Source organism: Eulemur rufifrons, chromosome 15, assembly GCF_041146395.1.
Source record: "Eulemur rufifrons isolate Redbay chromosome 15, OSU_ERuf_1, whole genome shotgun sequence".
Lineage (NCBI taxonomy): Eukaryota > Metazoa > Chordata > Mammalia > Primates > Lemuridae > Eulemur > Eulemur rufifrons.
The window spans coordinates 89,679,457-89,701,246 of NC_090997.1; the positions used below are offsets into that span (position 1 = coordinate 89,679,457).

Sequence of the window (21,790 nt, forward strand, 5' to 3'; positions counted from 1 at the left end):
TACTGCAGCACTATTCACAATAGCCAAGATTTGGAATCAACCTAAGTGTCCATCAGCAGAGGAATGGATAAAGAAATTGTGGCACATATACAAAATGGAATATTATGTAGCTATTCTTTTTTAAAAGAATGAAATCCTGCCATTTGCAACAACATAGATGGGACTGAAGAACATTATGTTAAGTGAAATAAGCAAAGCACAGAAAGACAAATGTCATATGTTCTCACTCATATGTGGGAGCTAAATATTAAGAACAATTGATCCCATGGTGATAGAGAATAGAATTATGGTTACCAGAGGCTGGGAGGGGTAGCAGGGAGCTGGGGGGGAGGGTGGAATAAAGTGGGGCTGCTTAATGGGTGTAAAAATATAGTTAGATAGAATGAACAATATTTCATAACACAACAAAGTGACTATAATCAACAATAAGTTAGGGTATATTTTAAAATACCTAAAAAAGTGGGATCAGAGTATTCTTAACACGAAGAAATGATAAATCCCTGAGGTGAGGGATACTCCAAGTACCCTGATTTGATTAATTCACATTGTTTGCCTGTATCAAAACATCACATGTACCCTATAAATATATGTGATTATTGTATACCTATAAGAATTAAAAACAAAAAATTTTAAAATAATAATAACAAGAAAAACCAAAGAAACAGCTGAAAGAGTTGAATGTGGCTTCATCTGGGAGCAGGACAGGGCAGGAGGGGCAGACTAAGGCCTGCAGTTGCTGGGGCAGGGAGTTTCTGCTTTTTAAATAAAAACATTTTAGAACTTTTCACGGTTTATTTCTGATAAAAATGAAAATGAACTTTAAAAAGGAACACTACAACTCGACTTGAAAAAACGCCAGCTGACTCCACCGCCCCTCCCTTGTGAGGGCATCATACTATGGTGTCATCTAATGTCTGTGTTGCTGCTAGACTGGGAGCCCTGTCACAAGGGCAGGGACCACGAGTACGTCACACACGGCTATATCCACATGTCTGGCTCCTTCTAGGCTCTGATACATATTCATTGAATGAAAAAAATAAAAGAAACATTTCGCAGTGCTGGAAGGACAGACGTGAGAAATAATACAGAGATGGCCTCACTAAGATGTGACCCTGGGCGCTGGCACAAGGCAGGAGCTCCAGAAATGTCTGGAAAATCCGTTCCTTGTTAAGGAAGGTTAGCAAGGACACAGAGAGATTGGTAGTGCACGGAAGTACCAGGATCATGGAAGACGTTTTCATGGCAGGGATATCCAGGACAATGTTTGCAGTCCTAAAAATAAGCATCTAGTGGAGGGAAGGACATAAAAGATGCTAGAGAGACTGTGAGGATAATTTCTGCAAAATATGGAAAATCATGATTTCCCGTTGTGGGATTTAGGACGTTCTTCCTCCTCCCCTTCCAGAGCTAGCAAGTCTGCCGCAGCCAATTCCGGGGATTGGGCCGTAGCATTTCCCTGCCGACCACACTCCCCGCTCCCTTCCGAAAGAACACATGTTCCCTACAACATCCGATGTGTCAACTTGATGTTTGGCACCTATGTGCTTCAGAGAAGCCACAATTGATTAAAGTTAAGCAAAGCAGGTCATGAGTTTTATTAAGGGAAATTCAAATTGAATTCTGTCCAGGGAAGCATCACCACAAAACCAGGTAGACTGTAGAAAGTGGGATTCAATGGATGTACATCATTTAAAATCAGTTTAGACATGTGCCAGGAGATGTGCTGGGGGAAAATGCTCCACAGTAGATTATTGGCCTGCCTTTATGGATAAACCACGCTGATATTCGTGATTTCAAATGAGGAAGAAAACACACTCCCTCATTACCTCATTATAGGATTCATTCTGGGAGGCATGAACAATTTGTCTCTTTCCCCAGGGATGGGCGGAGGAACTTGTAACCTTGAAAACATTCTTATGTATGAGAAGTACAGAAAAATATTATATATTTCTGGATAAGGAAAAGCAGTGGAAAGGGTTTTTGGGGTTTTTCTTTTTCTTTTTTTTTTTTTTTTGCTTGTTTCATTTTCTTGGGGTTTCTTTCATCTCACATAAGTTGACTGTGCTAAGCCCTTTAAATTATCTGACGACTACATCTCTCAGGTAGGAAGTATTCTTTATACCACTTTACCAAAGGGGAACTTGAGGCTCAAAGAGGGTAAATAATATTCCAGGTGACCTAACAAATATATGGCTGAGCTGGAAATTGATCTGACGTATAGGTGATATAGCCACATAGACAGGACCAGCTATATAATTGGTGAGGCCCATTGCAAAATAAAAATGTGGGGCCCTTTATTGAAAAACTTATTAAGAATTTCAGGATGGTGACAGCAGATAGTTAAACCAAATGTGGGCCCCTTCTGAGCACAGCCTGGTGTGACTGCACAGGACACACACCCACAAAGCCTGTCCCAGGTATAGATGCTCCCCAGATTCTATACCTTTGGGCTAAGTCCACTGAAAAAATTGGGACTTTTTGATGAATATTAAATTATGATTATGCCTTAAAAGTTGTCTTGAAAAACACTCTGTTAAATGCACTGTATATGAAAATAGACTTCTGTAATTTTATCTGTAACTGAGCTAGAGACTATTGCAACACTGCTTCAGATTGGCTTCCTCTGTTTGATATTTGCCTGTGAATTGATGCATTCATTTTCTGGCCTTACCATGCACTTCACTGAGGAAAACATTCTGAGCCCTTTCCATCTAAGCAGAGGTCCTCTGTCCTAGTCCCTGGGACCTAAAACCTGTTCAGTAGGAGTCTCAGCAGACCCACCACACTGTGACCTCCTCCTGGCCACGCCTTCGCATGCCCACCACCGCTCACCCCACCTGACACAGAAAGGAGACTCAAGAAACATCTGTTGAAGAAATGAATGAGTACACGAACCCCAGAAAACTCCAGCAGAATTCTAGATTCTCAAAAGTAGAGCACAAACCAGTCTCCATACAATCCATACTCAGGTGATATTAGACAGGTAGGTTTCAAGAGAGGGCCAAGTCTAAAGCAGCATTTGAGCCAAAAGTCCAACATGCCCTTGAAAAGTCCTTCAGGTTGGAGGTATCATGAGATGCGCAGAGACCCACTGGGTGAGAAGCTGATGTACATTCACTGTCTTACCTCTCCCTGGGGCACATGCTCCTCGCCTGCCAAGCAGCACAGTAAATTCCAGAAGGTTAAATGCACATATGATGTTACTGTTTCTTAAGAGGTGAGTCAATGCCTTCTCTGAAGAAAGTGTTTATTGCTTTATCCCTGCAGCGGTTCCTCCCCACAACCCCCCAACCAGGGGAAGTTGTAAAATTTGATACCCGAGTTTTATAAGATACTCAGTCTTGTGTTAAAACTTCACCCAAAGCAATTTATCTTGCATCTTGCAACATTTCTGTATCTCACACATTTTCTATAATGAGTATGAATTACTTTTATAGATAGTGGGGGGAAAAAAAGAAAAACTTCACAGAGCGATTTCATACTTAGATCATTTTTTGGTGCTGAGCACATTAAAAGCTTTCTGGAGCCCCGTCCCCATCCACCACAGTCCCAGCCTTTAGAGCAGTAGAGGAGTCTGGCATCAGGCTGAGCACTGAACCGCAGAGGTGTGTCTCCTAGCATCTCCACTGACTTCACCTCTCTGGGCCTCAGTGTCCTCATCTGTAAAATGGTACTAATAATAATACCTTCCCCAAAGAGTTGCTCGTATAAAGCATTTAGCACAATGCCTGTCACTAAGCATTCAGTGTGGTTAGCTATTAGCCACTAGTGCATATAAGTTTATATCCTATGTATCTTAGGAGGTAACACTGTCCCTCTCAAACAACCTAGCTCCTATGTAAATGTGAATAATAAAGCAATTTTTAAACCCTGTGTAGAATAATCTTACAAACTGAAAGCTCATCAGTGGTAAGATAGGTACTTGTGTCCATCCAGGATAAATAAGGGTGACAGAGCCAGAGGAAGGGATGACATGTCAACCTCACTGAAGCTCCTCTAGGGCCCCGTGACCACTCCAACTCATGATCTATGGAATAGGATGAACCTTGGCCCTGTGGCGAAAAGAGCTACCGAGCTTGACAAGGTCGATTTGGTTTTTTACTTACTATTTATCATTTATGCCCAGTCCATATCCAGAGTAAATCTGAATGATACATACACCACTTGGAATCTGAAGTTTTTGCTTCCACTTTATAGGTGGACAGCCAAGTCAGTTTTTTAATAATTCTCTGTTCTTGAATATCCTGTGCTCATAGATGTGGTCTCTTCTTTGGACCATTTGTCCCTTGGCTTCAGACACCACACTTTTCCATCTTGCTTCAACGTCACTAGCCCACCTTGGTCTCCTGAAAGCCTCATCCTCCTTGACTCAGTCCTTAAATGTTGGCCTTTATGAGGGCCTTCTCATGGGCCTACTTCCTGTATAGGCTCTACTCTTCCTGGGTGATCTCAGTCTGTTCAGACGGCTTTAACCACCATCTTTTTGCCAACGAACTCAGTATCTGCATTGCCACATCAGTCCTTTCCCGACACTCGGAGCCCATATAACTGACTGCCTTCAGGACATCTCCGCTTGGATATCTGACAGATACCTCAAACTCGACATGTCCAGACTGAACTCATCATCCCCTCAAACCCACTCCCTGACAGCATTCCTTATCTCAGGAAATGGCAGCTCTCTCCACCCAGCTAATCAAGCCAAAAATCTATGATTAATCATTAACTCACCTCAGTTCCCTCACTGCCTAAATCCAATCAATCACCAAGTTCTCTTAATTCTATTTCCTGAATCGGTGCCCGTCAAATTTCTTTTACTGTAAACTAAAAAAAACACCTTTTGCATCGTGACCCAGCCAGCATGCACATGCATGTGCGCACTCACATACACACTTACACGGAACTGAAACCCAAGTTTCACAGACAGTTCTTATCATCATTAAATGCAAGGCCCTCTGGTACTTTCTCTTCTGTTCTCTTCTGTTGGTGTTTTTTTTAAATGCTAGTAACTAGTGGGTGACTGGCAAATGTTTAACCACTAGCTCTTTTGGAGGCACGGGTTGGGGGACCTGTGTGTAGCATGGGTCCGTATCCTTGGTGTAAAGACTCCCACCTTGGTTGAAGTCAAGCTTCCAACCAACTAGCTTGCAAACTTCCTAAAGATTTAACAACCATCTCTCATGATCATATCCAGCACACCACTGCTTATGACCTATAGTTTGATAGTCACTGGTCAAAATATCTCTTAAATCCACTAATTTTCATCCCCAGTGCTACCATTCCTGTCCTGACCACCACCATTTCTGATACAATTGGTTTTCAGGTCAGTCTGATCTATTTCAAAGTTATTTAATATTTTCAAAGGCTTTCTTTTGTCCACACTAGCATAAAGCCTATAATTCTTACCATGGCTTAAAAAGCAATGGTTTAGCTGCCCACCCCTCCTATGCTTGCTCTTGTTTTTTAATTTTGTAAAAAATAAAAAAATGTTCTTCTTAAACATCTGGGAGCTTTCCCTTGTTCTCAGATCTTTGGACATGCTCTTCCCTTTGGCTAGAAAGTTCTTTCCTCCCATCTTTACTCGACTAATATTTACTCTCCTTCCTATCACAGCTTAAATGCCATTGATACTTTATTCATTCATTTATTCTTCTAGTGTGTGACAGACATTGTGGTAAGTGCTGAGAATACAAGGCGAAGTAAAAATAGACAATCCCTCATCTCACAGAACTTATATTCTAGAGGGGGAAAAACATACTATTCAAATAAAGGTATTCAAATGTAAGTACTAATAAAAGAGCTTTAAAAATAAAGGAGATTAATGGTTCTATAAGAACTTAATAAAATCTGACATAATCCGGTGGATCAGGGGAAACTTTCCTGAGTAAGTGAAACTGTTGAGCTAAGGTATAAAGAATAAATATGGTCAGGTACGGTGCCTCACGCCTGTAATCCTAGCACTTTGGGAGGCCAGGATGAGAGGATCACTTGAAGCCAGAAGTTCAAGATCAGCCTGAGCAACATAGCAAGACTCTGTCTCTACAAAAAATAAAAAAAATTAGCCGGGTGCCATGGCACACACCTGTCGTCCCAGCTACGCAGGAAGCTGAGGCAGGAGGATCACTTGAGCCCAGGAGTTTGAGGTTGCAGTGAGCTATGATCATGCCATTGCACTCTAGCCTGGAAACAGAGTGAGGCCCTGTCTCCTAAATAAATAAATAAATAAAACAACTAGTCTAAGAGGTGAGTAATTAACGGCATCAGCAGAAAATTCACATGACGAGAGGGAACATGGAGAAATCAAGGCAGCAGAGGAAAGCCAGTGGAGCAGGAATGCAAGGAGGAGCAGGAGCAAAGTGTGAGATGGGCCAGAGACAGGCAAAAGCCACTCTGTTAAGAGCTCTCTAGGCTTTGCTGAAAATTTGAGTCTTTAACAAAAAAGCAGTGGTAGGCCATTAACATGTTGAAAGCTAGGATATAATGTTCAGATTTCTGATTTGGAAAAATCACTCTGGCAGCAGTGAGGATGGGTTGGAAGGGGGCAAAAATAGATGTGGAGACAAATTAGAAACTATCACAGTTCTCCAGACAGAAATGTTTGTGACAGAAATTAAGATGCTAGTGACGGAGATGGAAAAAATCTGCATGCCAGAGAGATGTGTGATAAGACAGGGTAATGGATTGAGTATGTGTGATACAAGAGAGGGAAGTATAAAAGATGACTCCCAGGTCCTTGAGCTATAAAAGTGGATGAATGGTAGTACTTTTCATAGAAATAAGGAATACTGGAGGTTTCTGGAGCAAGAGCATGACTTTAGCTTTAGATATATTGAGTTTGAGGTATCGCTGAGATGTGCAAAAATGAGAAGGTTTGAGAACTGTTTGATAAACTTCTGGAATAAAGGAGCAATCGAAGTTAGAAAGTAAATGTGTGAAGTATCTGCATAAAGATACTGGACATGATGCAATTGCCCTCAGTGAACTCCTCCACAGTGAATGCATAACATGAGAAGAAGGTTTAGAAACCAAGCCTTAAGGAAATTCAGCATTTCGTGGTAGGGTCGTGAAGGGTGAACTTACAAAGGGAACCAAGAGGATCAGGCAAAGTGGTAGGAGGAAAACCATGAGAAATTAATGTCAAGGAAGCCAGCATGTCTTGGGAGAGTATCAAGAAAAGAAGCCAGACTATTGCAGGTAGAAGAGTGACTACAAAGTTCAGATGTGCAATCAGTGAGTGTGGCCTCCTTTTTCAAGAAGATTGTCTTTGAAGGGAAGGAGGGATATAGAGTTGTATGTGTGAAGTTGATGGACACTTTTCATTTTTATTTAATGAAAGACATTTGAACATCTTTATCAGCTATGAAAAAACTGGTTTGAAAGAAAGTTGAATACACAAGAGAAAGAAAGAATAATGTTAAGTGGACAATTAAGAAAAAAAGCAGGGAATAATCCCTATATATTCATGGTATCCCTGCACTTACCCTTTCTTAATTCTGACTACACTTTTAAGTTTTCCTTTAATATCTGTATTTCTCATTAGACCTTACTCCATGCAGACAGGAATTACCTCTGCCTCATTTACTGTTGTATCCCTAGTGTGCAGCAAAGTACTCAGAGAGGAGGCAAGAATAAATGTTATTTTTTAATTGCACATTAAAGTGAATGAAATTGGAGCCACATTTAATAAAAGAGACAATCCAGATATCTTATGATACTAATATGCGCATACATATGTATGCACACACACATCATGGTTATTGATTTCTTAGACTAAAGTTAAAATTGGTGCCATTACCTTAAGCGTAAGCTATCTGGGCACTAAGACAAGAAGGCCTTAGAATGAGAAAAATTGAAAGTCAACCAAGAACTAAGAACTCTCCACAAATAGATGAGCAAGGCCATGAGTCATCTTTGTGCAGAGAATTGAGTCCTGATAATATCAGGAAACAAATGGTGAAAGCACAACCTGTTAGGACAAGCGGATGCATCATTCACACTGATCCAGGTGAAACCCCAAATAACAGGACATGCTTATCTGAGATCTTTGATGACCTACCAAGTCAGGAAAACCTAAAAAACCAAACAGCAACAACCAAAACCAAGAAACTCTCACTTCCATTTTGGAGACAATATTAAATGCCTCATTTAGGGAAGCAAGTCCATGCAGCCAAAAAGAAATCAGATGTGCATTTCTCTCTTTCCCAGCTTTGCTAGTTTTTTAAACAAATTCTTTAGTCTGATCTTAGTTTCTTTATCTGTGAAAAGGGAATACTCATACCTGATAGGGTGATTATATAAAGTAAAGGAGATTACATATCCTGTTTATAAGCACCATACTCAGAATAGGTGCCGCTTCTTTGCCTTGCAAGTTGCACACCTGAGAATTTCACATTTGCATTGGCAGTTCTGACATATTCTCATTTCTACTCTGTAAATTCTGATATTTGCATCAATAAGATGAGGATGCCACGCTATATCTAGATTGCTGAGAAGACTGGGTGACGTAGTGTGCATGACGGAGCTTTGTGAATTACAAAAATTCACTTAAACTAGGAGTCAGCAAACAACAGCCCATGGGTCAGATCCAGCCCACCACCTGTTGTATTTGTTTTATTTCTCACAAACTAAGAATGGTTTTTATATTTTTATGACTTAAAAAAATCAAAAGATGAGTATTTCATGGCATGAAAATTATATGAAATTCTCATTTCAGTGTCCATAAATAAAGTTTTATTGGAATACATATTGTCTGTGGCTGCTTTTGCACTACAGTGGCAGAGTTGAGTAGTTATAACTGAAACCCTGTGGCCTACAATGCTGAGAATATTTACTCTCTGGTTCTTTATAGGAAAGGTTTGCCCACCCTTGACTTAAATATAGTGACAAGGGGTATAGAGATTTTAGGGGTTTTATGAGATTTTTAAAAAATTATAAATTATTGGCAAAGTGCCATAGAGTAAGGGCTCAGTAAACAGAGGTCATTGTTGATGTTCCTTAAATGAAGGAATGTGTTATTAATTCAACACGTAATTATTGAGTACATACTATTGTGCCAGACTCTGGTCCAAGGGCCACAGAATACAGCAATGAACATAACAGACAAAATGCCTATGCTCGTCGGACAGACAGTAAACAGCTAAGTAAGTATAAGTGTAGCATATTCAATGGCTGGGGAGAAAAATAAAGGGAGGGAGAACAGAGTTTCAGAATAGAGGTTGCAATTTTTAGATACAGTGACCAGGGAAGACATCATTTAAAAAGTGTAGGTCTAAGGAGGGGAGGAGTGCACACCTACATGATGAGAGTGATGTGCACTGTCTAGGAAATGGACACAACTAAAGCTCAGACTCGGGGGGATGGGGAGGCATGGGCAATGTAGATAGCCTGATCTTTTGTACCCCCTTGATGAGCTGAAAAACAAACAAAAAATAAAAAAAAAATAAAAAAAAAAAAAGTGACATTTGAGTGAAAGCCTGAAGGAGATAGGGAGCCCAGTGGGGGTTGGAGAGGGGGCATGAGGGCAACGTTCCAGGCAGGGGAACAAATACAAAGTCCCTGAGACACAGCGTGCTTGGTGTGTTCAAGAACCCCAAGGAGTCGGTGTGGCTGGAGTGGAGTGAACGAGGGGAGAATAGCTGGAGATGGAATCAGAGAAGTGCTGACAAGCTCAGGTCGGGCCTTGAAGAACCATCAGGGACTCCGGCTTTTACTCTAAGTGAGAGAGAAGCAAGAGCACAGTAGTGGCATGGCCTGACCCACATTTATTCTGGATCCATCTGGCTGCTCCAGTGAAAATAGGCTGTAGAATGAACTGATTATAATTTTATAGGTTGATTTACAACATCAATTACTGCTTCATGGCATTAAATGTGGGGGATATTGCATCTTATCTCCATGGAAATTCATAAACCATTTGATAGGTGCACACCACCACCTTACATTAGTTAAGACAGTACTAGAAAGATAAAATTCTCTCTAATTTGTGAACAAACGGAATATGAGGTATCAGAATCCCATAGGGTAGTTCTAACAATTTAGTTTTTGCTGCTTCTCACAAATGCTTCACACTTTATTAAAAAAAGTTTCTGGCTAACATTGCCTACTTTGTTGATAAAAATCTTTTAGTTTGGACAGTTATTCAGACTGATCTGTATGAACCTAATAAAGGCCTCTTTGCCCTAAAAGAGTGTTCCTCAACCCACCAACGAGCCTTTTGAGACATTTTTTTCCTGATCTCTACCCCATGAAACTTTTTATTGTGGTAAAATATACGTAACATAATACTTATTTTAACCATTTGTAAGTGTGCAATTCATTGCCATTAAATATATTTACAATGTTGTGTAACCATCACTGCTATCTGTAGCCCAAACTTTTTCATCATCCCCAACAGAAACTTTGTACCCATTAAACAATCACACCCTGTTTCCCACTTGCCCCAGCCCCTGGTAACTTCTATTGTACTCTCTGTCTCTATGACTGCCTATTCTAGGTAACCTCATCTAAGTGGAATCATACATTATTTGTCCTATGCCTGGCTTATTTCACTTAGCATGTTTTCCAGGTTCATCTATGTTGCAGCATATATCAAAATTTCATTCCTTTTTATGGCTCAATAATATTCCATTGTGTGTATGTGCAACATTTTGTTTATTCATTCATCTGTTGATGGACACTTGGGTTGGTTCAACCTTTTGACACCTATGAGCATTGGTGTACAAACATCTGTTCGAGTCCCTGCTTTTAGTTCTTTTGGATATATACCTAGGAGTTCAATTGCTGGGCCATTTAATTTTAATACCACAAATATAGTATATATCTGTTTATGTGTTGTATATGTGTGTATATATATTTGTATATTTATGTATACATATATGAGTTTATCCGTGTGTGTATATATACATATATGTATGTATATGTATCTGTGCTTTCTACATACAAAGGGTAAAATTGTTTCACCACCACCCCCAGGATGAATTTTTGAATTTTTACTCTGGCAGCGGGAGTGGGTGATATCACCCTCACTGATAATGTAAGCACTAAGGTTTAGATCCTCAGATTTCCTGCCTCAGATGAGGTGCATGTATAAGTAAGGTATATGTAAGTAAACTGCTTAAAGAGTGAAGCCATGGGTAAGGAAAATGACCCTAAAACATGGATGTATAAAAAGTAATCTTCATTTCCAAGGCAGTGAAGTTATTTGTATAGTATTTAGTCCTCAAAATTGCTAACATTTGATAAAGGAATGAACTCAAGAATATTTTGTAAAATAGTCATGTCAGAACCAAGACAACAGAGCGAATATTCTAACCTTTGAAAGCAGTGGCAATTAATGATGTTGCTATTAGCACTGAGCCAAAAATATCTCGAGAACACAAATAGAATTATTGCAACTAAGTATGTAAAATAGGATAAAAATGAAATAAATGTGGTATCCAAAGATCAGAGGAGTGGGAAGCCTGGTACCCGGTAGGTTGTGGATGGTTCTGGCAGCGTGTGGAAAGCATGTTGGTATCTAGTTGGAAGGCAGCACGGCAAGACATTAATACCTGGCACATGCTCACCTAGGTTTTATTATAGCATTGTTGCCTAATGCTGTATTGTTTCATCATGTAAAGAAGAGATATACAAGATTGTTTAACAGTATTAATAAAGCCAGCAGTTTTAAATACCTGACCAGAATTCTTTGAGTGTTATCAAAGACAAGGAGGGACTGAGGAACTGCCAGCACGGAGGAGACTCAGGAGACGCGATGACTGAAACCATGTGGGGTCCGGGATTGGATCCCGGAACAGAGGAAGGATGTTGGTGGAGACACTGGGAACTGTGAATAAAGTTCATAGTTTAATTAATAGTATTGTCTCAATGTTAAGTTCATTCGTTCGTTCTTTCTTTCTTTCTCTTTTCAAGTAGCTGGGATTACAGGCATGCACCACCATGCCTGGCTAACTTTTTTGTAGAGATGGGGTCTCACCACGTTGCCCAGGCTGGTCTTGAACTCCTGGCCTCAAGAGATCCTCCCACCTCTGCCTCCCACAGTGCTGGGATTACAGGCATGAGGCCACCGTGCCTGGCCAATTCTTAATTTTAGTGACTGTCCCAGGATTATACAAGATGTTAACACGAGGGGAAGCTGAGTGTGGGATGCAGGGGAACTCTCTGTACTCCGTGCACATCTTCTGTGAGTCTAAAATTATTTCAGGTTAAAAAGTAAGAGAAAACAAAGAAGAACAAAGTTTCTAGTAGCTCCTAAGTGGCACAAGCAAGCTGGAGACTGGCAACTGCTGAGGAACAGTGAGAGTGGGGGAGTGTCTGTTTGCAACACAGCAGCGTTGACATTTGTCTGCCATGAGAATGACTCCCATCTTTGTCTCCTTTCCAATTCCATTGCAGGGTGTGCTGGGTGCATCACGTAACCGGCATGTGGGTGTACCCTTTTCTGGAACACATTGGCCAGGGAGCCAGAATCATCTTCTTTGGGTTTACAACCATCTTAATGAACTTTCTATACCTGCTGGGAGAAGTTCTGAACAACTATATCTGGGATACACAGAAAAGTAAGTATTGTTTAGGGGAGCGTAAAACAAGAGAATTACTGCTGACGAGAGCATATAGAGACTAAGGGAAAATTCCACTGTAGCCTCCTCTTTTATCCTTCATACAAGATCTCTTACGAAGAGTTTCATTTTTATAACTACAATATTAATTTCAGAGCTGCTGGCAGTTACTTGAAAGGTTTACTAGTCACTTGGTCTTATTAGCTAGCAAAACACCCAAGTCTAAAGAGGAAAGGAGCATGTGTATAAATTTTATAGGGAAAGATGTAACGTCAACCATAAAAAAAATAGTGGAAAAGTTCACCCTGATTAACAAAATGCTGCCTTACCTAAAGGGACCCAAAATTAAATAGGTAAGTTATTAAATGTAACCAAACAGTCTCATAAAAAGTCACCCAGATCTCCACTTCACTTTCTATGCCATCATTTACATGGAGAGGGCACCTCGGAGAGGGCTCACTGCCATTCTGCTAGAACTCTAAGCAGTGTAGAATGCCTCTGGCCACCGTGACTCACCAGTGGCTGTCATATTGAAGGTTTGAAGGTGGCAGAGAGGGACATGCAATAAAGGGTAGTACCTCATTGCTGTAGAAACTCTCTTAACTGATGATTTGATTTCTCTTTTGTTTCCATTTATGGCAGAGCCTCCATCTTGGCAAGGCATGTAATCTTATCCAAGCTGTGCAAAACCTGTCCAAAGTGTATCTAAGATAATATAAAAATTGGATGGTGGAAAAAACGACAGCCACAGACATGTAGTGATTTAAGACCTGCATGAAAATACAGCCAAAGGCAAGATGGTTTGGGGATTTAGAGAGCTCTGGACATCTCCTCCGACAGAGTCCCAGCATTCTAGACAACACCAGTAAATGGACTCTGTGCCCCAGACACTGAGCGCCACTCTGCCAGGAACTCAGTCTAATCAGACAAATAAAGCACACCCATGTCATGGTTATTGAATCAGACTGTTTTGTGTGTTCATCTTCTAAGAGTCTATGCGTCAAGGTATCAGCCCAGAGGAATCTGAGCGTTTCTTTTCTCGGCAGCTTTTGATGTTAATAAGTGGTCTATTAGAAAAGGTGTCCCATTTTATATTCAGTTCAGGCCATAGCTTACAGGACCAGAAATGAATCTTTTAACAATGTTCCCACCTTTCAATGGGAAGAGTACTCTTTCTCTTTTAGTTAATTTATAGAAGTATTTATTTAACTTACAAAAATATTTTGAGATCAAAATGTAAGCTTTTCTTGGCTTCTTGGGAGAAAAGTTGTATTTAAATTTAAACTACTATGTCCAATATATGTTATTGGGGAAGTACTTTTGACTGACTGCTTCCCCTTGATTTGTTTGGTTTGACATTCCTTTGGCCATAGTTCTACTACCTCTGTGAGAAGATGACCTGAAAACCAGCAGAGATAATCATCCAATCTGGATTAATAGAATACTGCTTTTTAGCAGCTTTGAATGAGGAGTTAAAAGTGAATAATGAAATTAATGGTTTTTGAAGGATCTGTTCAATTTATCTGTGCCATTCTCTTAAGTAACATGAGTAAAGGTTGACTAACATTTTGTAACTCATTTCAGATTTGGAGATTAATTTATCTACACGGGATCATCTAGTTAACCCCACAGACTCGATGTTTTGTGTTAAGTAGGCATCTTCCTCATTTACAGGAAGGGTCACAAACTGATGGCATGCCCCAAATTTTACTCACCAAGAAGTTTTGTTAGGCCTACACAGTGGGATTTTTGTTTTTGAGCTGACATTTAAAAATTGGGAGATTTCACATAAAGGCCAGATTTTCAGCATCTCACCAAACATTTTAAGCTCTGGAAAACACCGAGCCCACTATTCTCTTTTGGCAACAGTGGATTAGGATTGAGTATCCATTGCCCACTTTCTATGGCTCTCTCATTATCCCTAGATCTCACCTGGCCACTTCACTCAGTCACACTAGCTGTGTGGTTCTGTTAGTACATGAGCTGGAAACTGCTGATTAAAAGCAATGTTTGCCGTGTGCATGTGTGCACATGTGTTGGAATGAACTGAGTACAATGGGGTACAGTATTACAACCCATTACTACACAACTACTACAAAATCCCCTAAGAAGGAATACTGTATTTAAGCCACCTTCCTTTTTTCCATAATAGTTTCTAATGGCTCAACTTGCATTGCTTGGTTATGTTATGTTAGCTACAACTTCAAGATGAAGTTGTATTATTACAGAATTTTACAGTTGAAAGGGAAATTAGAAATCATCCAACTGACCCTTTCCTTTTTCTAAAGGCAACTGCAGCCTAAGAACTCTTAAGTGACCCCCAGAACAGGTGGTAGAAGAGCCAATGTCTTCTGATGTTCAATCCAGGGTTATTTCCAGTGAACTATCAAAATGTCACCATGTTTTGGAAACCCAGACACGTGAGAGTTTGGAAACTTCACTTGCAACTACAGACCTAGCTTATAAAACAACAAAATAGGCGAAACTGATATGAAATATGAACTTCTAAAACGCCCTTAAAATAGATTAAAGTAATAGTCAAGCATTTGCTCTTCAAAAGCAAGTCCCTCAGGATGGCTTTGTGGAAGTTGCTTTAGTTTGCTAAGGTTCCCATAACAAACCATAGAAATTTATTGACTCCCATTTATGGAGGCTGGAAGTCCAAAATCAAGGTATTGGCAGAACCGGCTCCTTCTGAGAACTGTGAGGGAACAATCTGTTCCAAGCCATTCTGGTGTTCTCCCTGTATGTGAGACTGTCTCCAAATTCTTGCCTTTTTAAGAGTAAGGACACCAGTCATGTTTGATTAGGGCCCACCTTGATGACCTCATGTTAACTTTATGAAGACCCTATCTCCAAGTAAGGTCACATTCCGAGGCACTGGGGCTTAGGACTTCAACATTTGAATTTTGGAGGGACACGTTCAGCTCATAACACCGCACTTTCTCCCCCAGCAAAATTCGTGTCCTTCACGCAATGAAAACAGCCCCATCCCAGTGGCTCCAAAAGTCTTTTCAACATCAACTCTTAAATAAGTCCAAAATCTCATCTTAAATATCATAAAAATCAGGTATGCGTGAGACTCAGGGTATGATTCATCCTGAAGCAAAATTGTTCTTCAGCTATGTGTGAGCCTGGAAAACTAGACAAAAAGTTATCTGCCTCTAAAACACAAAAGTGGGACAGGCATAGAAGTTCCATTCTGAACAGGAGAAACTGCAGGGAAAAAAGGGGTCATGGTGCCCAAGCAAGTCTGAAAACGAGCAGGGAAAGTTCCATTCGATGTTAAGCCTTGAAAATAATCCTCTTGGCTGGGTGCTCTATCCTCAGGGCTCACTGGGAAAGGATGTGGAACCCCACCTTCCAGGCACTGGTAACAGTAACCCTGCCCCCTCAGCACTGGGTAGCAGCCCCACCCTCTGCAACCAAGGAGGAAGCAGTCCCTGAATGGTCTTTGGAGTCATTGGCCCTTCATTTCATCCTGTCTCTGGCCCTTTCAGTCCAGTCTGGCAATGCTGCTGCTGGTATAAAATTTTCATAAACCATATTGGCCTCCCATGCAATTCATGGGGTCCAAGCAGTCAGACAAGAGGGTACTCCCCAGGTCGTTCCTGGATAACCACCTCTCTATTTCTGGCTTCTGCTGAGATGGTTGATTGGATCCATGAGTCACGACCTAATTTCTTTAGCAAATAGTTGTCCAGGCACACCCTTGGCATTATCTCCCATTCCGAGATACTGTGGGTTAATAAATGCATTTGGGGGGAAGGAGACAAAATTCAATACATAACAGCCAAAGTATTTCTGTACTTAAGCTCTATCCCAGCTCCAGTGTATCTGACTGAGGTGACCAGTCTTATTAATGTCAAATTTTATTATATAACAGTGGAAATGAGAGTACTCAAAAGCAAAAGGTTGGGGTGACGGCAAAGTGCACCAGTTTTCTGTGAGCAGAAATCTCCACATTCCTTCTCCTCCAGCTTCCCCTCCAGATCACTTCCCCCCAGAACCTGCCCCCTGCTCGAGCCTGTCTCTCAGCCTGCGGGAAGGGCACGTGACTGGTTCCTTCAGGGCCCATCACTCTCGTCCCTTGGGTCCCCCTAAGTGCATCCTGCCTCAGCTTTGTGACAGGTTTCTTTCTGCTTTTTGTGTGGAAATTATACCTCTCGTTCTTCCAAACATTATTTACAGCTATCTAATTTTTTCCCTCTCCCTCACAACTGTCAAACTATCGTGGGGAGCCATTTTCCCTCTCTAGGTCAATGAACACCCCCTGTTCTCCACCCCCGCTTTCAAAGATTCCACCATTGCTGCCAAGTCAACCCATCTGCAGGAGAATGCTTTGGAGGAAACAGATTTTCAAAAGAAAAGCAAACTGCTATTAGCCCCTGATAGCTTCTCCACAGGAGAGGGGACATGGGATGGAAGTTGGGACTTGAGTCACATGTGCGCTGGTTGAATGGAATCTGTGCTGTGTTTTCTGCCTTTGCCTTGGTTACCCAACAACGAAGGCATGTTGTACCTTCTCACCTTCAACCCTATTCCTCCTCCCTTCAGATGTCCTGACTCCTCCAGTTGAAGTGTTCCTTAGCATGATTTCTGAGAAGGAATTTGGAAGAAGTGTTCTAAATCTCTGCCAGTTTCTTAGCCATGAAAACCAAACATAAAAGACTGTCTGTGGACGCCTGTTCGGAGCATGTTACCCACCTCCCATTGCCACCATTCTGACCCTACAAGACATAGTAGGAGCCAGAAGTGGGGGGTGAGGTGGGGTCCTTCCTAATGTAAACCCTATCATTACGATCCTCTGGGGTTAGACTTCACAATTTTTTTATAGTGTAGAGTCCCATTCTTGTTCTACTGCTCTCCACTAACCCAGCCTTCTGAGATCTTCTAAATGTTCACTGTTTATTAATTTATTCAACATTGATTAATTGAGCTCTTATTATGAGATGGACACTGTGTTAAGTGCTAGGGCTATAGTCAGGAACAAAACAGTGAAGGGCCCTGGCCCTCAGAGAGCTTGCAATTTATGAAAGAATACTAATAAAACCTACAAAGCAGTATTTTGAGTTCTTTTGTTCCATTGTTGCTATTGAAACAAAACAAACAAAACGTCTCTAAGAATTGGGTATGATTAGAAAAATGTTTCACTAGAAGCCAAAGCAAAAAGAAGCAAGAAGCATTTGTCAGATTTAACTATAATTCATGAGAATGATTTGAACATTTTCATCTCTGGGAAAATGAAACACAGCTCTTCACTACAGACAGCAGGCAAAGGTCTCACTGATCCAGTACGCACAGGTCCTTCGGGGAGAAAAACAGGTCTATCAGGATTGGATTGAATAAAGGGATAGCTTGAGTTTAAGGTAGTTGGGTATCTTTTATAAGCAATTCTTGTGGCTAAAAAGCTTTTTATGAACTTAAAAAATAAATACTTCTTGGCATTTGAACATCCAGAATTCATGCCTTGGGAAGGGACAGAACTAAAGTAAGACTAAATTAAATCTGTTTGAAAGTCATGAGCTGCACATGTCCTGTTGCTGGAAGCTGGTTAAGAAGTAGTCTAGAGTTTCTGCGTAAACCCAGCGAGTCACAAATGCATTTGCAGCCCTCTCTCCCAGAGGCCATAGGAGCTGGGTGTGTCCCAGAGATGTGTCCTGATTCTGGGGAAAGGGTGGGGAGAAAAGTCACTGAGGATGTTTCTGGAGAAAGTCATAAATGGGCTTTCCTTCTTAGCTAGGAGGCAGAAAAGGGAGTGGATCAGGAGGGTGGATGGGAGAAGGGAGGGGACATGATTTCTTGGGAGCAGCTTTAGCAAACCTGCTCGTAGTTTAATCTGAAGCTCAAATAACGCACTTTGCCTATATTTCTAGGTATGGAAGAAGAGAAAGTGAAGCCTAAATTGGAATGAAATCCAAGTCTAATTGGAAGAGCTGGATTGAGCCGCCATTGAAGACTCATTACTGCCCAGGCATGGGAAGCAATGGCATCACCCACCCACCCCCAGGGGGAGGACATCTTTTATATACAAATATGTATAAAAATAGAATACAGTTGTTTCCAGAATGAGTCACCCTCATTGTGTTTTAAATAATTCTTCCCAAATTCATTATTGATAATAATGTCTGTTTTTTTTCTTACTTTTCTACTTTTAAAACAAAAATTGGTGATTGGATTTTTATTTTTGCAATTATAACTCCATCTAATCAAGAAAGAATAAAATCCTATTGTGCTTCTTATTGAAAAATATGTTAAAGTCAAGGGGCAGACAGACATAAAGCAAGGTTCCATGCATTTAGCCCTAAAGGTGGCTGGAAGAATGAACCTATGCCACACTGTGGGCCCAAGGGGTAGAGGGGTAGATGTTTCCTATTGCAATAATGTCACAGTTGCCTCAAACAGGCAATGTCAGTAACAATGACATCAATTTAGTCTAAACTCTGAGTGTATTTGGATCTCCTGATTTAATTGTGTGAAACTTTTCCTGGATTCAAACTCTGACTTTAATAAAGACCAATCAACCCCAAACCTGATGTCTATATGGTATATCTCAAAATCCTAACAACACTGGTGTCTCCTTTCTTATTTTTTTTAATTACCCGTTGAAAATGGGTTTATTGAAACTAGTTCTTTCCTATAATTTTCTAATTTTAAAAATGTGTATCTTTTTGATAATTACAAAAGAATAATTATTTTAAAAAACTAATTTACAAAGTCTTTGACCAGGATTATTTTTAAGGTAGAAAATATGTTATAAATTATAAAATATTACTTAACACAAATATAGGTATTGACTGTGCTAAGAAAGATCAAGTGATGTAAAACCATTCACTCCAGAAATTATAATTAAATTTTAAAATTAAAAAATCTTAGAAATATAAATTTTTTTAATTTAAAAAATTTTAATTTTAACTTACATTTAAATTTAAATGTAATTTAAGACAGGCCACAACCACTTCCTAAGTGAGCCTGATTATTCCTGTTGGCCACTGCCACGGGTCCTGTACCCACGTAAAGGGGGGAGAGATGTTTCTAGAAGCTCCCGAAAATTTATTTACAGATAAATCAAGGCAGATACACTTTAATAGTAAATGTTCATATATCCCATTTTTAACTAAATTATTAAAAATTTCAGCCTGAAGGAGAAAAGTTCAGTTGATAAAATATGATTGTGTAGAAAACTAACACGTATCATAAAATACTATGAAAGAACTCCAGCCAAACATATCTGTTATATCAACAAATATAAAAGAATTTGATTCAATACTGAAAGAGTTGGGAAAACCCAACTCCATGCCGTATGTTGCAAAACACAAAATGAAGTAATCATGAAAGATTGCAAAGAAGATAGGCAAAAGCACACCTTATCATTGTAAACAAAAAGAAATAAGGGTTGCAATTTTAATATGAGACAATATGCAATTCAGGCCCAGGTGCCTCATGGTGAACTCACATTATACTTACATTAGATGGAAATGTAGTATGCACTAGCGGACTTACCAGAGTTGGGACTATTAAGGAGAGGTCAAGCAGAAATTCACCAAAACAGAAAAGCAAAGCAATACTGCACCCTTGGAATAACTGCTGCAATTAGTGCTACCATCAAAGACTTGAAGGGTCCTGGGTTGGTGGTTGCCACCACAACTAGAGTTAACTGTTTGACCTGTGTTTTGGCTTACATTGTACCCCTCCTAAAATTCATATGTTGAAGAACTAAGACTCAATATCTCAGAATGTGACTGTAGTTAGAGATAAAGATGATTAAGTTAAAATGAAGCCATAAGGGTGGGCCCTAATCTGAGTGGTACCTTTATAAGAAGAGGAAATTTGGACACACAAAGAGACACCAGGAATGCACATACCCAGAGCAAAGACCATGTAAGGACATAAGAAGGCCCTTGACTACAAGCTAAGGAGAGAGGTCTCAGAGGAATCAAACCTGCTGACACCTTGATCTTGGACTTTTAGCCTCCAGAACGGTGTGAAAATAAATTTCTATTGTTTAAGCCACCAGTCTGTGGTATTTTGTTATGGCAATCCTAGCAAACTAATACGGCCTGTGTAGAAAAGATGGATGGATTTTGGATAATAATAATAAATTATTGCAAACTTACTTAAGTGATGTACCTCCACTTACAGCAGCTCTTCCAGAAGAGATCTCCCTTTGCTGGAGTAAATCAATACAATCCTTGGTATATGATATGAACGTACTCAAATTTTCTTTTACTGTGCAAGGATAGCAGTATGTCTTCACTATATTTTCTCAAGGCTATTTCAATTCTGGCTCTAGGCCGAGCACCGTGGATCACGCCTGTAATCCTAGCACTCTGGGAGGCCGAGGCGGGAGGATCGCTCAAGGTCAGGAGTTTGAGACCAGCCTGAGCAAGAGCAAGACCCCTGTCTCTACTAAAAATAGAAAGAAATGATGTGTCTTGGGAGGATGGGTGGGACATGGGCAGTGTATGTGGCCTGAACTTTTGTACCCCCATGATGATAAGCTGAAATAAAAAAAAAAAAAAAAAAAGAACAAACTGGGAGGTATAAGTCTACCAGATATCAAGTTGTACTACAAGGCTATAGTAAATAAAACAGCATGGTACTGGCACAAGATTAGAGACATAGACCTTTGGAACAGGACTGAGAATCCAGAGATGAAACCATCCACATATGGTAATCTAATCTTTGACAAAGCAGACAAAAATATACACTGCTAAAAAGAATCTCTTTTCAATAAATAGTGCTGGGAAAACTGGATAGCTATATGCAGAAGATTGAAACTGGATCCCCACCTCTCACAAAAAATCAATTCGAGATGGATAACAGACTTAAACCTAAGGCACAAAACATTAAGAACTCTAGAAGAAGATGTTGGGAATTCTCTTTCAGACATTGGCCTAGGCAAAGAATTTATGAAGAAGACCCCCAAAGCAATCACTGCAGCAACAAAAATAAATAAATGGGACCTGATCAAATTAAAAGACTTTTGCACTGCCAACGAAACTATCATTAGAGCGAATAGACAGCCTACAGAATGGGAGAAAATATTTGCTCTCCACACATCTGATAAAGGGCTGATGACCAAAATCTATCTAGAACTTAAGAAAAATCAACAAGAAAAAATCAAACAACCCCATCAATAAGGGCAAAGAAAATGGACAGAAACTTTTGAAAAGAAGGCAGAATTATGGCCAGCAAACATAAAAAAATGCTCAACATCTCTAAGCATTAGAGAA

General features: G+C 40.1%; 1 protein-coding gene across 6 annotated transcripts in view; it reads left to right on the forward strand.

Annotated features, from left to right (window-relative positions):
* Nucleotides 1–19,073, forward strand: part of AIG1 (androgen induced 1) — a 227,578-nt gene extending 208,505 nt beyond the window's left edge. For 4 of the 6 annotated variants that reach the window (XM_069488967.1, XM_069488970.1, XM_069488965.1 and 1 more), the window contains 2 exons: nt 12,391–12,554; nt 18,431–19,073. In XM_069488967.1, coding sequence (XP_069345068.1) covers nt 12,391–12,554; nt 18,431–18,468 — 202 coding nt within the window. In that variant the 3' untranslated portion in view covers nt 18,469–19,073. Of the gene's footprint in view, nt 1–12,390; nt 12,555–13,196; nt 13,215–18,430 lie in introns of all 6 variants that reach the window. The other 2 variants (XM_069488968.1, XM_069488969.1) reach the window with 2 other exon arrangements.
* The last annotated feature ends 2,717 nt before the right edge of the window (nt 19,074–21,790 follow it).